The sequence below is a fragment of the Pterocles gutturalis genome, unplaced genomic scaffold, assembly GCF_000699245.1.
Source record: "Pterocles gutturalis isolate BGI_N339 unplaced genomic scaffold, ASM69924v1 scaffold7146, whole genome shotgun sequence".
Classification (NCBI taxonomy): domain Eukaryota; kingdom Metazoa; phylum Chordata; class Aves; order Pterocliformes; family Pteroclidae; genus Pterocles; species Pterocles gutturalis.
This window is the reverse complement of record NW_010102905.1, coordinates 47,356-63,425: the sequence shown is the minus strand read 5'-3', so window position 1 is coordinate 63,425 and position 16,070 is coordinate 47,356. Positions and strand designations below refer to the sequence as shown.

The 16,070-nt window shown below is 41.1% G+C and overlaps 1 protein-coding gene across 1 annotated transcript in view; it reads left to right on the top strand.

Annotated features, from left to right (window-relative positions):
- Nucleotides 1–354: 354 nt before the first annotated feature.
- BLMH (bleomycin hydrolase) overlaps nt 355–16,070 on the top strand; it is a gene marked incomplete at its 5' end in the record, with an annotated part of 18,471 nt that continues 2,755 nt past the window's right edge. Inside the window, 9 exons of the mRNA XM_010086474.1 lie at nt 355–464; nt 1,077–1,218; nt 3,180–3,268; nt 4,573–4,665; nt 8,462–8,617; nt 9,121–9,279; nt 9,362–9,429; nt 9,816–9,933; nt 12,305–12,374. Of these exons, the coding sequence (XP_010084776.1) occupies nt 355–464; nt 1,077–1,218; nt 3,180–3,268; nt 4,573–4,665; nt 8,462–8,617; nt 9,121–9,279; nt 9,362–9,429; nt 9,816–9,933; nt 12,305–12,374 (1,005 nt within the window). The remainder of the gene's footprint in view (nt 465–1,076; nt 1,219–3,179; nt 3,269–4,572; nt 4,666–8,461; nt 8,618–9,120; nt 9,280–9,361; nt 9,430–9,815; nt 9,934–12,304; nt 12,375–16,070) is intronic.

Below are 16,070 nucleotides of genomic sequence, written 5' to 3'. Positions count from 1 at the left end.
GGAGGGGTGGGGTACCCTGCCGGGAGCGGTGGGTTCTGCCGGAGCCCCTTTTGTCAGGCTTTGGAGCGAAACTGAATCCCTGCAGCATCCTCGGAGTTAGTAGCAGCCTGCAGGCTTGCCGCGGTTGCCTGGCTTCCCTTCTGCATGGTATGAGATAAAAACCATCAACAGACCTGTGCTTGCAGAAGATTTCTGAACTTCTCCTGAGCTTTTTGGTATTTTACAGTCCCAGCTAGAACTGTGGGCAAAGGCTCGAGGCAGAATGGTGTCATGAACCTTGTATTTAAAAAAAAAAAAAAATCTTACTTGTCTGTTTGGCATTCCAGTTTAATTCTTGCTTCTTTGACCTCTCAGGGAGATGCTGGATCTTTTCCTGTCTCAATGCAATGCGTCTTCCTTTCATGAAGAAATACAGCATTGAAGAGTTTGAATTCAGCCAGTCGTATCTCTTTTTCTGGGATAAGGTACAGTAGAGCAGGTTGCAGGCTGGGCTAGGATGGCTTATGCAATTGGGTATTAATATGGGGACAGAACTTTTAGGATGGACTGTCTTAACAATCCAGGTGGAAAACATACATGAGAAAAAACCTTAAAAATTATCTAAATATGTATTTTAAATGTAGGTTGAGCAAAGTGTGACTTTCAGCTTGAGAAGTCAGTTGTCAAGATGTTAATATTTTGGAATAGTAGAACTCTTCTTTCAGGTGTTGTGTGTCTTTCAGAAGTTACCTGTTAGGAGGCTCAGGGGAAACAGGACTGTAACTTTCTGTTGAGCTGTCAGTTGTGCTTGTGACCTGCTGATCTGCGAGGGAAATCAGGAAAATCGAGTACTAGTTTGGGCCAGGCTTCATTGCATAGCTTCTGTTCCACATTTTCTGTTCCCCTACCCTCTGCCTCTGTGCTAACTCCTCGTCTGTGACAGAAATCAGTTTATAGGATAAGCCCTGGAATGCTACAGGGAAAATATGGACTTCAGTAGATGAGCAGAAGGTAGCTTCATCTAGTTAGGACTTCTGAAGAACTGGATGCTTAAATTAATACACAACGTATCTGTCTTTCCTGTCTGTCCATTCCAGGTCGAACGTTGTTACTACTTTTTAAATGCCTTTGTGGAAACAGCTCAGAAAAAGGAGCCTGTGGAAGGAAGACTGATACAGTACCTGCTCACCAACCCCACGAATGATGGTGGACAGTGGGATATGTTGGTTAACATTATTGGTAAGAGAATGGGTCATTAGGAGCCCTTCCTAAAATTGCGCACTGGTTTGAGACATGTCCTGGTTTCAGCTGGGACAGAATTAACTTTCTTTGTAGTGGTTCGTGAAAGGCTGTTTTGGATTTGTGCTGAGAAGAAGGCTGATAACATCCTGGTGTTTATGGTTGCCAGGACAGTCAAGGAATTTTCAGCTTCTCTGCTGTGCCAGTGCCTGCAGGTGCAGGAGAAGCTGGGAGGGAGCACAGCCCCAGTTACTGGTCTGGGATTTGCCCTTAGGTTTGGGATTGAGACCCAAATTGGCGAATGGTCTGGTCCATATCGTGTGTGGCATGCCCAGCATATAGATGAGGCTCTGTCTGGAAGTTCTCTTGTGCTGGGTTGTCTGCTTCCGGGTCGCCCCTCTCTCAGGGTTGTCTCAGTCTCTTGGACACTCAGGCTCTTATCTCCATTCTGGGGTTGTGCTTTTGGGACTGTCCCTGCTCTGGGATTGTTAGCTGGGAACAGGCTGAGCCTTGGTCATCAAGTGGTGAGCAGTATCACTGTGTATCACTCATATGTATATATTACTACTACTATTATTATCCTAATTATTGTTTTCAATATTATTGTAGTTTAGTTATTAAATTGTTCTTATCTCAACCCATGCATCTCTTCCCTTTACCCTGTTAATTCTTGTCCCCATCCCTGGGAGTGGGGAGGGTGAGCGAGTGGTGGTGTAGTATTTGGCTGCCAGCCAGAGGTGTAAAACTACAACAGATGTGAGGAATGGAATAAAGAAGAAATTTAGTTTGAGACCTGCAAGTCTGCTGAGGAACATGATGCCATTAGCCATTACCTTTTTTAATCAGTCCTTTTTCATACTGGCTTTTATTAGGCTTAAATCTTGTCTGGGATCTTTACTCTTGTATATGGCTGATGATGATAGAAGCTCAGAAGACCAACAGAAGCAGTTAGATATCCCAGAATTTCCATTTAGTAAAAAGGTTCAATCTCTTTTACTTCAGTCAGCAACTTGACATCATTTGTTTATATCCACGTAGAATTTTTAGGGCACATGGTGAGGAAAAAACATCGCTAGACCAGGGTGTGTCTCCAAGGCAGAAGCAAAATTACTTAGTGTAGCAGCCTGGAGAAAGATGGCATAAAGATCAGTGAGAGGGAAATGATGTGGAATGTTGCAATGCTGGTCTTACAAAGATACAGTTGAGGTGGGATCCTCCCTACAGTGATTAAGGAGATACTTATCCATGTCTAAATTAGCCTAGCATTTATTTACATTTGTATTGTGCAACAATAGGATGCCTTTGTAAATCAACAAGCCAATAATGTAGGTTTAGAATCACAAAGGATTTCGTTCTTGGAAGCCTGGAGGTTACTTTTTTCCCATCCAGTTATTACAAGTATTTAATCCAGGAAGAGAAGATTTTGAATGCTGCTGTTATATCCAGAGCCTTGGATGGTGCGATCTTTGGTACAATAATGTAGGAAGCAATTGAGCTGTTGCTGGTGTTTTATAAATGTTGAGGAGGAAAGGAGACTGGGAAGTTAGTCACTTAACCTTAGATAAAATGCACGGAATAATTCAGAAGAGGCCCAGTTTTTTAGAAGATATTTCAGGAGCTTAATTTTCAAGTAATCAGTTGGCTTTTTTTTTGGTGAAAAGAGCTTCCTAAAAAGAACTAATCAGCTTAGAGCTTTTAAAAGTGCTGGATTAAATGATACTGAGCAGTTGAGGAGTTCCACCTTTTTGGGGCCCTTGTGGAATGGAGATCAAAGGTCAATATTCAGTCACAAATTAAAATGTAAACTGAATATTTGTAACCTTTAAGTAAGAGACTTTCCCTTACAGTCTCTGCGTAAAACCCAACCGTATTGAGCTTTTACGTGGGTATAAGTGGAAGCACTAGCACTTGCTGGGTGGAAAAGACAATTGTTAACATGTGGTTTTATTACTTCCCTTTAGAAAAGTATGGTGTTGTCCCCAAGAAATACTTCCCAGAGTCTCATACCACAGAGGCTACTAGAAGGATGAATGAGATCTTGAATCATAAGGTAAAATTGATTTCAATGATACAATAAAGGGGAGGGGATGGGAATGACCCGCTCCAAGTGTTCCTACTTTCGTTTCTCTTCATTCACCAAAGTACTATGTGCATCTTAGCAACTTGCTTTTATTCAAAAAGCAGCCGAAAGTCTCAGCAAAGTGTAATGTTAACCCTGAAACACGGAGCAGGAAAGTGTGTTTATGGAAGATAGCCATTGCCAGGCTGCAGTAGCGTGAAAATACCCCACATGAGTTTAGTAGCAATTGCTCCTAATCCTCAGATTTCCAAAAAGTTAATTATTGATGTGTGGCTGGTTAAGTCTGTTTCTGCAAAACTAGCAGTTGGCCTCTAGGTGAATTTTTGCTGCCCCCTTAGTATTTTGTCTACCAGTATGCCAAGATTTCTAGATATTACTGCACAATTTGATGGGAAAGATAAAATAAATGTATTTTCAAAAGACTGAATCCTAAAAATTAGCTTTCAGTATGGAAGTGTGCAGATTTTTCTGAAGGAAGGTATGAGCATGCTTCCTGAGCTACAGAAACAAATTAAATCTGGGAAGATGCTAATGGAGGTAGCTAGATAAAAAGGCAATTAAAAGCATTTTTTTACAGTGGGCTTTGATTATTTTTTTCCAGTTCATATGCTATGTGCTCAGGGAAAATTTCCTGCTAAAATCCACATTAAAAATGTAAAATGTGCTGAAATGAGCTTAGACATAAGGAATGGTGTTGGTGGTGTTCTGGTTTTGAACACTGCAAACCAGCTGGTCTTGGGGGACCCCCACTCACTGTTCCCAGCCTCATGGATGGTGACAGTAATGGGAAGCACGTGCTGCTCTTACTGCAGTTCTGCATGCACTGGGAAAACGCTGCACTCTGTCAACCAAGAGATCAATTATGCATTAGAATTGCAAAATAAATTTTACAGTCTGAAGACAGTCTGTTCTCTGAGTCAGAGTGGTGGTGTGTATGGATGTTGTGGCGTCAGTTATGGAACAGAAAGAAATCGAGGCTTAAGAAGAGCTAATGGCTGTAAGCTTCAAATCAGTGGTTGGAAAATAGTAATAGGGTTGCAACTGCTTGTTAATTTCTGATTTTTTTAATGATCTTTTAAATCATTCAATTATCTTGATATTTTTTTAAAGAGTCAATATCTAAAAAAGCCTTCTGAAAGGGATTTTATTTTCATTTTGAAAAGATGTTATGAAGACTAAAATAGGTGCTTAAACCAACTGGATAGGAAGTTCTGAAAACTGATCAGATGCCACCTTTCATACCCTTATAATAAAATGACTTTCTCTGTGAACAGATGAGAGAATACTGTTTGCGGCTAAGAAATATGGTGGACAGTGGAACAATGAAAGGAGAACTTTGTGCTGCAATGGACATTATGATAGAAGAGGTAAATACATTTGTGTGATATGGATCTTGGAACACAAGGCTGGAATCGATGACATTTCTTGCTTACTCTTGTTCTACAGCCATTGGATCAGCCAAAACAAGTGCCTTTTGTTTGCCCAACTAGGAGTGTTTTGTATGGCAGTGTGCTCAGAGGTATTCAAGTGAATTTTTTTGAAGTGGCTTGTTGCTTCTCATTTGGAGTTTTTCTAATACATCCAGACAAATATCTTGAATTTATAGGTTCCAGAATGATGACATGTCACAGAGACATCTGCCCCTTTCTGTAGGAAAGCAGTATATTGTATCTTAAGAGAGATCAAAATAGTGGCCTATGAGACTCTTATAAATAGGAGGAAAGAGGCAGGATGAAAATTCCTTTCCAATGGCTTTGAATCTAAAACCTTACAGCACAAGTGCTGTTGCAGAAATTCCCCACAAGAGAGCAGAAGAAAACAACAAAAGGGAGCTCTCTGTGCTGTGGAAAAGATGTGAACTCAACACAAGGCTGAAGCCAGCTGTGCTCTGATACTGGAGGGCAGCAGAGGAAGGAATCATGGCATGTTTCTGTCTGTGTGAATTAACGCAAAATCAAATCGATCAGCAGGACTGTAGTATGTGGTGTGTGTGTGTGGTGGCTGGCCCCCATCTGTTCACACTGAATACGACGGTGGCACATTTTTCTTACTTGGTAGTTCTCATACTTGATTCTTAAATAGCCAAAAGCAATTTAAAAAGTTCAGGCTGGTTTAGTTTGACCAAGTGTCTGCATTTAAAATAAATAAATTAATTTGTGTCTCAAACATACAATTAAGACCCAGTAGTCTTAATGTCTGTCACCAGATGACTCAAATCAAATGGTTTGGTTATGTCTTAGTTTTGCTGCAATCCAGTAATCATCAGCATTAGGCAAAGCCTACCTTGGGCTACTTCTGTAAAGCTTCAGGCAGTTCCACTAATATGATTCATGTGTTGGTTTGGTTTTTGGAAATTCATCTTTGCACTTCATGTAAAAACCTGTAACTTAAAATTAGTTAAGGTTAGATTAAAAAAGAAAACTGATGCTCCTTGAGTTACATTATTGAAACTAAAACTTCTATGAAATGTACGCCTGAAGATCACCAGTAATTCTGGTCTTTGAGCCTACCCCCCTCTGCTGCCAATCAGCACGTAGTTCAAAGGTGAATCAATGTAACTTACATCCAGTGTGTGTGTGTCTCCAAAAGCCTCTGGAGGATTTTACAGCAGACATCAAATCTTCCTAGAGATGTTCACTTTTAGGGCAGTGACATACAGTTCACTGCAAAATGTCTCCATTTGTTTAGAGCCTCTTGCCCTCTGATAAAGGGATCCTGGAACCGGCCTTAAAGGCTCATTAACGGATGGCAGTTCTGTCTCTTCTATAAGAAGGTTATGCTTAATTCTCTGACGTTAGCTTGCTATTTCCTCTTGCAGGGGTAATAGTGGTTTGCAACTTAAGTGTATTTACTTTCAATAAACATTGTAGTTGAAATGTGCAACGGAACACTTAGATTTAAAGGTTTGAGACCACTTTTCTACTTCATGTGTTTGTATAAGTGGCATTGCATCTGTTTGTGTATGTGGCAGAGCAGAACTTGCTTTTGTTCTGTGCAGCTTTATTTGCACAGCAAATCTTGGTTTGCTCACGCTGGGTGGCAGCGCTCGAGCTCAAATGGGGCAGTTGTGCTGAGACACAAGGTTAAATATTTGCTCCAGAACTGTCTAAACATTCTTCTTATCACATCAGTGCACAGCAGGTCAGAAGTTGAAATCTGTGCAGTGCACGTGATTGACTTTTTCTTCCTTTACTGTTCTCTTTTGTAGACCCTTTGTTATCAGAAGAGTCCTTCTTTTCCCTTCCTCGCTCATTTTGGTTTTTAGGACAAGACACTATCTTTGCCTTATCTTGGCTCTAGTTGTCACTAGAGTGATATAAGTCACCTTTTAGCTTAAATATGTCTCCTTATTTTATTTATTGATAGAGGAAGCTTGGGAGGTACTAGAGATGGCCTGTGGTGGGTGTGGTGGCAGAACAATGGAGGGGAGGCCATTCCCAGGCTCCACTGCCTCTGTTAACTTGAGACTCCTGTCTCCATTATTTTCCTTCCTCTGGCTGCACCCCGCTTGCTAGTTGCTCTCATTTTAGGCATTTTTCTTGCTTGTTTTGTTTTCATAGCCTCATCTCTCGCTCCTTGGTGTTATCTGAGGTAATGTGGGTGTATCCACAGCAAATACTACCTTTGGTGCAGTCTGTGCAAAATTAAATATTTATAGTAGGCTTGGGGATTTACATTTGCTCTTTTACATATTTATTGAGAAATAAATGTGAGTTCCTCCAGTAAAAAGATTAAACCCACACCCTTGTTTCAACCCATAATTAATCTCTTAATTTGTTTTCTTAAATTGCTTGGAGCAAGAACACCTTCATTTGTACACAGCCAAACAGTGAGTGTAGCTTGGCCTGAGCACTGTGCTCCTTTTGCTGTCAGCACAAAGCCGGTTCTTATGGAGCCTTGGGATACATATAAATCAGCTCAGCTGGCTCTAAAAGAGTAAGTCAGCTTTGGGGAAGGCATTCTGTCTCCTCTCCTGTGAAAAGTTGGTGAGAGGAAAGTGTGAAGACTGTCAGCCCAGGGAAGCTGGCACAAAGCACAGGCATCGGTCCTAGTGCAGGAGGTGCGGTTGAGATTTGACTCGCTCTTCTCTTATTTAAAATAACCTGTTGGTTCCTTGCAAGGAAGAGACTTGCCTTGTGCTCAAGACATGGACAAAGCTGAAGGATACCAGTGTCAGCCAAAGTAAAACAGATTCGAACCTGTTTAAATATGATTGAATTCCCTCCGTATGGTACCTGTGGCAGGTCCTGCTAAATATCCCTAAAGACAGTCACCTGGTTACACTGCCTATGAGTTAGCACATTTTATAAGCCCTGTGAGAGAATACAATAGTGATTCTTAAGTGCTGTTTCATATTCTGATTTATAAGGAGGCTGATGACTTGAAATCTGATCAACTTTTTGCACTAAAAATCAATAGAAAGCTGCCAGCTGCAAGGGATGTCAGTCAGCAGGCAGGAATCTTGAATTAAATTACATAACCTGCCAGCTAAACCCTAAACTGAGACATTGTTAAATGTATTAAAACAGATTAGAAGATTATTCTCTGATTTTGAAAAGAAGCAGAGGCCCATCTTTGAAATCCAAATGAACATGACAGGAATCAAGGAATTAGTACAGGGGAAACACTGGGATAAAATGCTTTGCTGTATTGCGTGTTAGGAGGTAAGGGGCAAACCACCTGGTGGAACAGGTGATGCTGAATGCTTAAGCCTTTCTAGAATAATTTTGATAAAGTTTCTCTTGCACTGGGAAAGTATCTTGTTGGAGGAGCTTCAGAATTACTTGTGAAATATTGGAATGAGACTGGGCAGTGTACTGGCTTTTGCTTTTGGCTGCTGCATTCCTACGGTAACCTGGAGTTTATATGTTCAACCTCACACTTCTGTTTTGCTGAGAAGGTGGAGTGTAAGAATGGAGAGAAATTCTGTTGATTTTTCTGTGGCCTTTCAGGTTGAATTGTTGAAACACCTGGATTTCCAGAGCTGAATGTAAATAATTCACATGTGTACATTTATTTGTGTTCTTCAAAAGCGGATGTTAAGATCCTATTGCTCCAGTTGGTTTTCATGTGGAGAAGTCCCTTCACCAGCAGCAATTGTATGGTACAAGAGGCAGACCTGCATGTTTCAGCAAGTTCACAGTTGTTTGTTTCTCTGGGCAGGTATTCCGAATAGTGAGTACCTGCTTGGGCAACCCTCCGGAGACCTTCTGCTGGGAGTTCCGGGATAAGGAGAAGAACTACCACAAATATGGCCCTGTGACACCGGTCCAGTTCTACAACGAGCACGTGAAGCCTTACTTCAACGTGGAGGACAAGGTTGGGGATGCTGAAAGGCAGTAGCTTCCCAAGACCTTTTTTTACTACTAAACCACTTATTTTCCACTGCTGCAAGTGTACTGTCCACCCTTGTAACTGCACCTTACGGGATGTGTACTGCTCCAGCAAGTCAAAGATAGCCCCATGTTTATTCTCCCCATTCTCCTGTTTGTGCTCTACCCTTCAATTAGTTGTGATCTTGCACAGCACTTCCATGATGATTTTGTAATGATGAAATATGCAGTGGTCAATTCAGTCATAAAATGCCCTAAGACAGCCATTAGGGAGCAGGAATAACATGCAAAGCTGCTATGCCACAGTTAAGAGATGAATTTAAAGCAAACAAAACCTTCAACCTGGTATTTCAGCCAAGTTTGTTTGCTAGTGGGACAGACAGCTAGCTGGGAGCTGGGATGCAAGCAATTCCCCAAAATCCATCTAGATTCACTTCTCAAAGATTTCAGTTAAGTTGTGCTGTAATTTGACATCTTGGTTTTTGTCAGATTTGTCTAGTGAATGATCCTCGACCTCAGAACCCATACAACAGGCTGTATACAGTGGAGTACCTGGGCAACATGGTAGGAGGGAGGAAAACACTCTATAACAACCAGCCTGTTGATGTCTTGAAAAAATTAGCTGCAGCATCTATTAAGGATGGCGAGGTTGGTTTGGTTTCTTGTCATAGACTGCATGGTAAAACTCAGGGGGATATGGCCTAGACATGACTCTTCCTTGTGTTTGTAGGCTGTGTGGTTTGGCTGCGATGTTGCAAAGCACTTCTACGGCAAGCTGGGAATCAATGACATGAATATGTAAGTAGAAAATCAAAACAGAATATACCATGTGGGACACTTGGCTAGGACATACAGTTCTTTAGCTGCTTAAGAAACTGATTTGTACATACTTAGGACTATATACACCAAAAGAGTATATTTAAGTAGTAACAAATTTTTTTCACTTACTAGCTAAATCTGAATCCTTTAAAGATGTTTAAATATTTGTACTTATTTGAATTGTCTAGTATCTGGTGAGAGGAACTCCTAAAGGGATCAGGTTTTGCATTTATTGTGACACTAGAAATACTTGAACTTGTATCCCTGTGCACTGGCTCCTGGGACAGCACAGTCTGGTTCCCTGATTTACTACTGACAACCCTCACTGCATCCTTCTTGATACTGATTATGTGGCTTCCTGACAGATTTAATCATGAGCTGGTGTTTGGTGTCTCCATCAAGAACATGAACAAAGCAGAACGGTTAATCTTTGGCGAATCAATGATGACCCATGCCATGGTGCTGACAGCTGTCACTGAGAAGGTAGAGTGTCTCTCCTGAAGTTGACGCTTGCATCGATGTATTTGAATATTCTGGGAGCTTGTTTGTGTTCTGAGCCCATTCAGTGTCTCAGCTGTTCTGGAGTTCAGCATGTGTGCCACAGCGCCTGGGTTGTCTGTTCCCCCTGTGTTTGAGTGTTCACAACTACAAATATTTAACAAGGAGGGAAGAATTTTAGACAAGTCAAGGGCATCTTTCCTTTCTCCAATAAAAGTTTGTGGGCAGAAGGGAAAAGAAAGTTGGCTTCTATTTTTAAGATACCAGAAAACCTATGTTAACTGATTTCAAAATATGGATTCTGATGTATCTTGCTGAGCAAGAAATCTAGTGTTGCAGCAGGTATTTTCTGCTGTCCCACTGCATGAGTTAGTCCAAAATGTTTCACAGTATGAAGCTCCTTATGTTAAAATGCCAGTAGGAGGCACTTTGTAACAGTCTTAACCTCCTGCAACTCACTGGCATCTGACCTCTCTGACCTCACAATTAAGGAAGAAAAACAGTATCCGAAATAGCTCTGTGGCAGACAGTAGGCTGAGATGAACTAAATCTGCTCCTGGCAGTGTAACAAAGCACATATGGCGTAAAAGGAACCATGTGAAAATTTACAAGGTTATCTGCAATGTTGATGTTTTCCATTTATTTCAGAAGTTGTCATTATTAGAGTTGCTTTGAAGTGATCTCTTCCTGTCCAACATGACCTTGGCTTGAGAAATAACAGCTTTGATATAACTGAAAAAGTTTGCTTGAGTTCTGGAGTTTGAGGACTTGAGATGGGACTGCTGAGTCATAAGAATTTTCCTGAGTTACTTTTTACAACTCAAAATTTTTTCTTGTTGTGTTCTGAGCTCTTAACACTTATATTTTGTGTATCAGATTGCATGAACATGTCTTGAAAAAGTTTTTCAGTTAGACATTTAAAATCATATTTTTCTAGTTTTTAAAAGCTATTTATTCACGACTGGACTGTGTATGTTTGTACTGATTGTAGCCAGCTACTGACTGCACTTCATTGGCAGCTGCCATCTATGGTCTGCATTTTTAAATTAATGCTTTTGTATGCCTAAATGTATAGTTGCATAAAATGTGACCAAATGCGACCTGATTTCTTTAAGAAAAAGGTGTGTATAAGATCAGTATATGATGGATGGTATCTATAAAATCAAAACAAATTATCCTAGAAAAAGTTCAGCATTTAGAGGCTTTCCCACATTCAAAATGGACTGAGTTGTTCCTACTTTTTGTTTGAATGTGTCTTGTATTAAACCTTGACTTAATCTAAAGGAGCTTTGATAACCTGAGTTGTAAAATGTAATACTTTGGATTTACCTACTATAAAACAGCTTTGAAGATCTAAATCCTATTACAATTTTACAACATAAAAAATTGATGTGGATTAAATGCACCTTTTGCTTAAAAACTGAATGTACATAAACATGTTTATCCCAGTTTGTCTGATAGCATCAACAGTTGACTTGTCCTTAGTCTATCTCTGTGTCTCGTTTTAAGAAATGTCCTATATTTTTTTAATGAGAATAGAAGCAATATAACAATATTCCATTGAATATTAAAAATGGATTTGTGGGGTGTTTTCCAGGTTGGTTTTTTGTGTTTAAAAAAAGTAATAGGAAAAGAATAACTATTCTTTGGTTCCTCGAGGGACCTGCTGTTTCCTCGTCAGAGGCTGATTGAAGGAGGCAGCGGGTCAGTTTGTGGCACGGCAAGCCCGTGAAGCTGTTTTCAGTGCTTTTATGGACTTGGTAGATTTGAACCAGACTTCAGATACACAATGCAGGCTAGCATGCTGCATTCTGAACATGAAGTCAAAGGCACTTCATGCTTGTTGGAAGCCTTGTGTATCTTTCAAAGCACCTGACTCAGGGCTGTATCCTCCAGTTGGATTCTTCATGTTTTTGCACTTGCTGCTGATAATACTGTTTGAATTACAGTTGCTTCATTGCCTTTGTTCCTTTCCTCTGATTCCTAGCTCAAGCAAGCTCTGCATTCTGCATTTCAGAAGGCCCCGTGTCCTGGCAGGTGACAGGAAATGCTGCTTAAATTCTGTCAGTCAGTTAAGTCTGAACTTGAATTTAGTTCAGTTTAAGTTTTCTGGTTAAAATAAATGTTTATTACAGGCTCTCTCCTTGACCACATTTTCTGGTATTTTATGTAACCGGATAGACAAATATTTCTGCAACTGTTAGCAAGAAACCATTGTCTGAAACTCACCAATGCCTGTAGGCTGTTGGGAGTGGTGCTCGGTGGTTTGGAGCTGGATTTAGACTTGGAAGGGCTGGCTGCTATGAACTCACGTGGCCCTTCACTACTGACTAGCCATCGACTTGTTTTGTCACAGGATGGGCAAGAGGACGCATTTGAAAAATGGAGAGTGGAAAACTCCTGGGGTGAAGACCGTGGTAATAAAGGTAAAGTGATTTATAGTCATGGGAACAGAAAGCTGAACTTAGTGTTTGGAAATACGGAGGTGGAAGGAGGAAAAGGGACGTGCTGTGTGTCCCTCACCACAAGCCTGCAAACAGCCTGTGGATCACCGAGTTGTGGCACTATTCCTGGAAAACAAACATTCTTCACTGGAATGTGATTTAGATCTAAGTAATTGAATGTAGAGATTGAATGGCGAAGCAGGAAATGTCACTGGATAAACTTGACACTGTGGTCGCAAGTTCAGCTGTAGAGGCAATTGCATTTTTTGGGAGGTGGCCATAAGTGATTGATGCTGACAGTTCTTGACAGCCAGGGCATCTCGGTCCCTAAGGCGGGGAGACAAAGCTGTCAGAAGTGCCTATGGAAGCTGGAACTGGAACTCTGAGTACAGCTCAGTGGTATGGGGCATATCTTGTCCTTGCACTGCAGCTTTTGACAATCCAATAACCAAACTGTGTCATTTGTGTATGGAAGGAATAGGAAGATGCTGGTAGACTTTAAGTTCATATAATGAAGTATTTAAAGTACTTTGATAAAATAATTAAGGTTAATTACTTTATTGCTGTAAAGCTCCTTATTTTCCTAAGCATTTTATACCAGTTTGTTGTTGATCACAAGTCAATTGCCAGCTATTAGCTGTCAAAAAAAAAAGCAGCAGCTGTAGGAGCTTGACAAGTGTGTGAGGGGGAGAGCAGAACATTTGTTTCGTTGCACATAATCCTTTGCTGCAGAATGTCTGAAAAATCTGGTAGTATTAGTCTGAAAATATGGTAGTACTTCTCTTCTGAAATACCAAGAATTCCAGCAGGCATGTAAATTGATCTTTTAATAAAGGAACACTAGATAAGAAATGCTTTGCAGTATCAAAGAAGATATGATCACTTCCAAGAACTGCACGGTATAGAAATGCTTTCTCCTTCTAGTATGAAAGAAGAAATAAAGACTTCACTGCAATACTTTCAAATGTACTGAAGTTTTTGGTAGCAGAGCTAAGTTTGAATCTCTACACTACAGCTGTCTCATCTTTGGGACCTCATGCTCGCTATGCTGGCTGTGGCTGGTAGTACTTAATCTTCCAGAGCTGTGTGTGAAACCCAGGTGCTTTATATTTTCTTTTAAAGCACTGTTTGTCAGTCACTGCAAGCTTTTGCTTACTGATTTTGTATGTGAGGAAATGAGGGTATGGCTGGTTCCAGCTTGTGCTGGGAACAGCTGCAGTGTAAACTGTTCTAGCTCCAATGATTGTAAGAAAAATTATTTAAAAATTGTAATTCTGGTTGCCTTTCTAAAGCTGTGCTGAAAACATGACCTGCAGCATGCTTGCAGTGTTCTTCTCTGTGACAAGCACTAGGAACAACAAAATCCCCAGTTAACGAGCAGTTCAGCTCGTGCCAGGTTTTCTGCATGCACTTGCTTTCCTGTTGATGACTCTCTCAGCCTGCACCATTGTTCCTTTAACAAGGATTTGGAAGTGCTGCGGTGGGGTGGATGCAGCAGCCTGGCATGGCACATGGGCAGGCAGCACGGAGAGAATGGTGAGTCACAGCTGAGCAGTGGTTTAGGAAATTGCTTCAAGTTGCTTCCCTGCTCAGCCTGGGAATGACTGGAGCTCTGACCCCCAGCCCCAGGTGAGTGGGGTGATGGGCTGTGAGCATTTCCACTTGGCTCTGCCAAGGCCTGTGGACACTCAGCTTTTCCTGAATGATTGGAGTGAGATCTCTGATTTTTGTCATGTCCTGTCTGAGACAGGCCGGATGTGGACTTAGCCATGGCATGATAAGCTAGCTCACTGCTCAGCATGCCCAGCCAGGCTTCAGTGTGTCCCAGGGCATAATGATAGTCACTGCTGACCACGATTTTCTGTTGCTCATTAATCCCAAATGTTGCACTCACAAGATTTGATATCACTGAAATTTCCCCAGGATGTCTGGGTTTTCTCCTGGGGATAGACTATTTCTGGAAAACTCTGTTTTAGGATGTGGTCTTATTCATAAGCTTCTGATGTCTTATGCATGAACAGCTAAGTAAAATATAGAATATTCTTAGAACAGTGTCTTAATTTCTGTTCTGGCCCCATGGTCTTGCAGTAGTGTCTGTTCTGAGTTAGCCGTGTACATTCACAGCACAGTATTCCAATAAAAAATCTTTAGTCTTGACAAAACAATGAAACTATGTTGATGCCTTCAAGGCTCATCAGTGTGACAGTAGTAAAATGTACTTTGGCTTCTTTACTTAATCCAACATTCTAAATCAATATTAAAAGTAAGTAACATCAAAACTTGTTTAGTAACTATTGTGGTAAGCATCTTTCTATATAATAGAGAATATCACATAAAGTGCCTGGTTAGTTGTGCTCTTATTGTCAGAACACTTTGTTTTGAGACACTCCAGATACTTGGTGTGTGATGTTAGATGCTACCAGTGTTAGAGAAATGCTTCCAGGAAAGAAGTGCCTTACTCAGCTTGCTTTGCAACTCTTCAGCATGGTTAGTACTCAAAACATTCTGAAGTTAATAGGTGCCTGTCAGCAGCTTTGGTTTTGCTAGCCATGTATGCTCCTTGGCCAAGGTTCAGACTTATTCTTTATTAGAACTGGACAAAGACTGGGCTCAATTTCAGGATATCAGGTATTACTCCCAAACCACAGTGCAGCAGACTAAATCCTGACCCTGCCAGTAGAAGTTGTACCTGTTGAGCTGTGACTCAACAGCGGCGGTTCTTTGCTAGTGCTCTGAGGGAGCTGCGGAGGCTGTGATCAGTGCATGTGGAGAGCATTTTTGCCTTTCTTTGAGCATGTAATCCAAAATAAAAAATAAGCTACCGCAACTAGAAATGAAAGAAGTGTAGTGCCTCGGGCTTTAAGTTAGAAATAACACCAAATTAACCCAGTTACCTAGTCATCTTTGAGAATTACTTTGAATTTCTTTGCCAACTTTGTAAGCTCGTCTCTGGAAAGTCTTGCTCACTGTCTGTATTTTGTTTTGTTAGGGAGTTTCCTGGAAGAGTGCCTTCACAGAAAACCCCATCAGAACTACGAAGCTTGATTTTTATTTCAGATCTCTTTTCTCAGGGAGGTGAATCCCTGAATGATTTTCTTGGGTATGACCGAACAACCCACTCTTGAGCTAAAGGCAGTTGGGCACATCCTTCAGAGCTCATTCTCAAACATTAGAAGAGGGAATTTGGCAGGGTTCCTCCTGCCCCACTTTTTCATTCTTCACATTTAGTACTAGCTGGTTTAGGAGGGTGAGGATTTGTAGTCTGTCCTAGCTGTCTTGCTATGCCACTGAGTCTGTCTGGCGGTGATTTTTTTTCTTATCTGCATTATTAAGGAATTGGGAAGCTGTGCTTGGACAAGTCCAGTGCAGAGAACCAGAATCCACATCAGTAAAGAGGCAGCCAGGAATGATGTTAAACTTGGCACATCCAGTTGAGGCCCAGTTGGGTGTGGGGGATACAAGTAAGCCCCAACTCTGTAATTTCTTGGCCAGGAGAGTGAAGGGTACAGCCTGCAACAAAACACCAGAGACTAGACTTTTGAGTCATTAAAAAACAAAAAACCAAATGACTTATCGTTGGTAGGGAGTGGAAGTGTTTTTTCACATGGGGTCCCTCTTGCTTTCCTGAGCACAGTCTAAGGCACTGAGTAACACCTGCTTCCCCAGACTTGCGTGGTG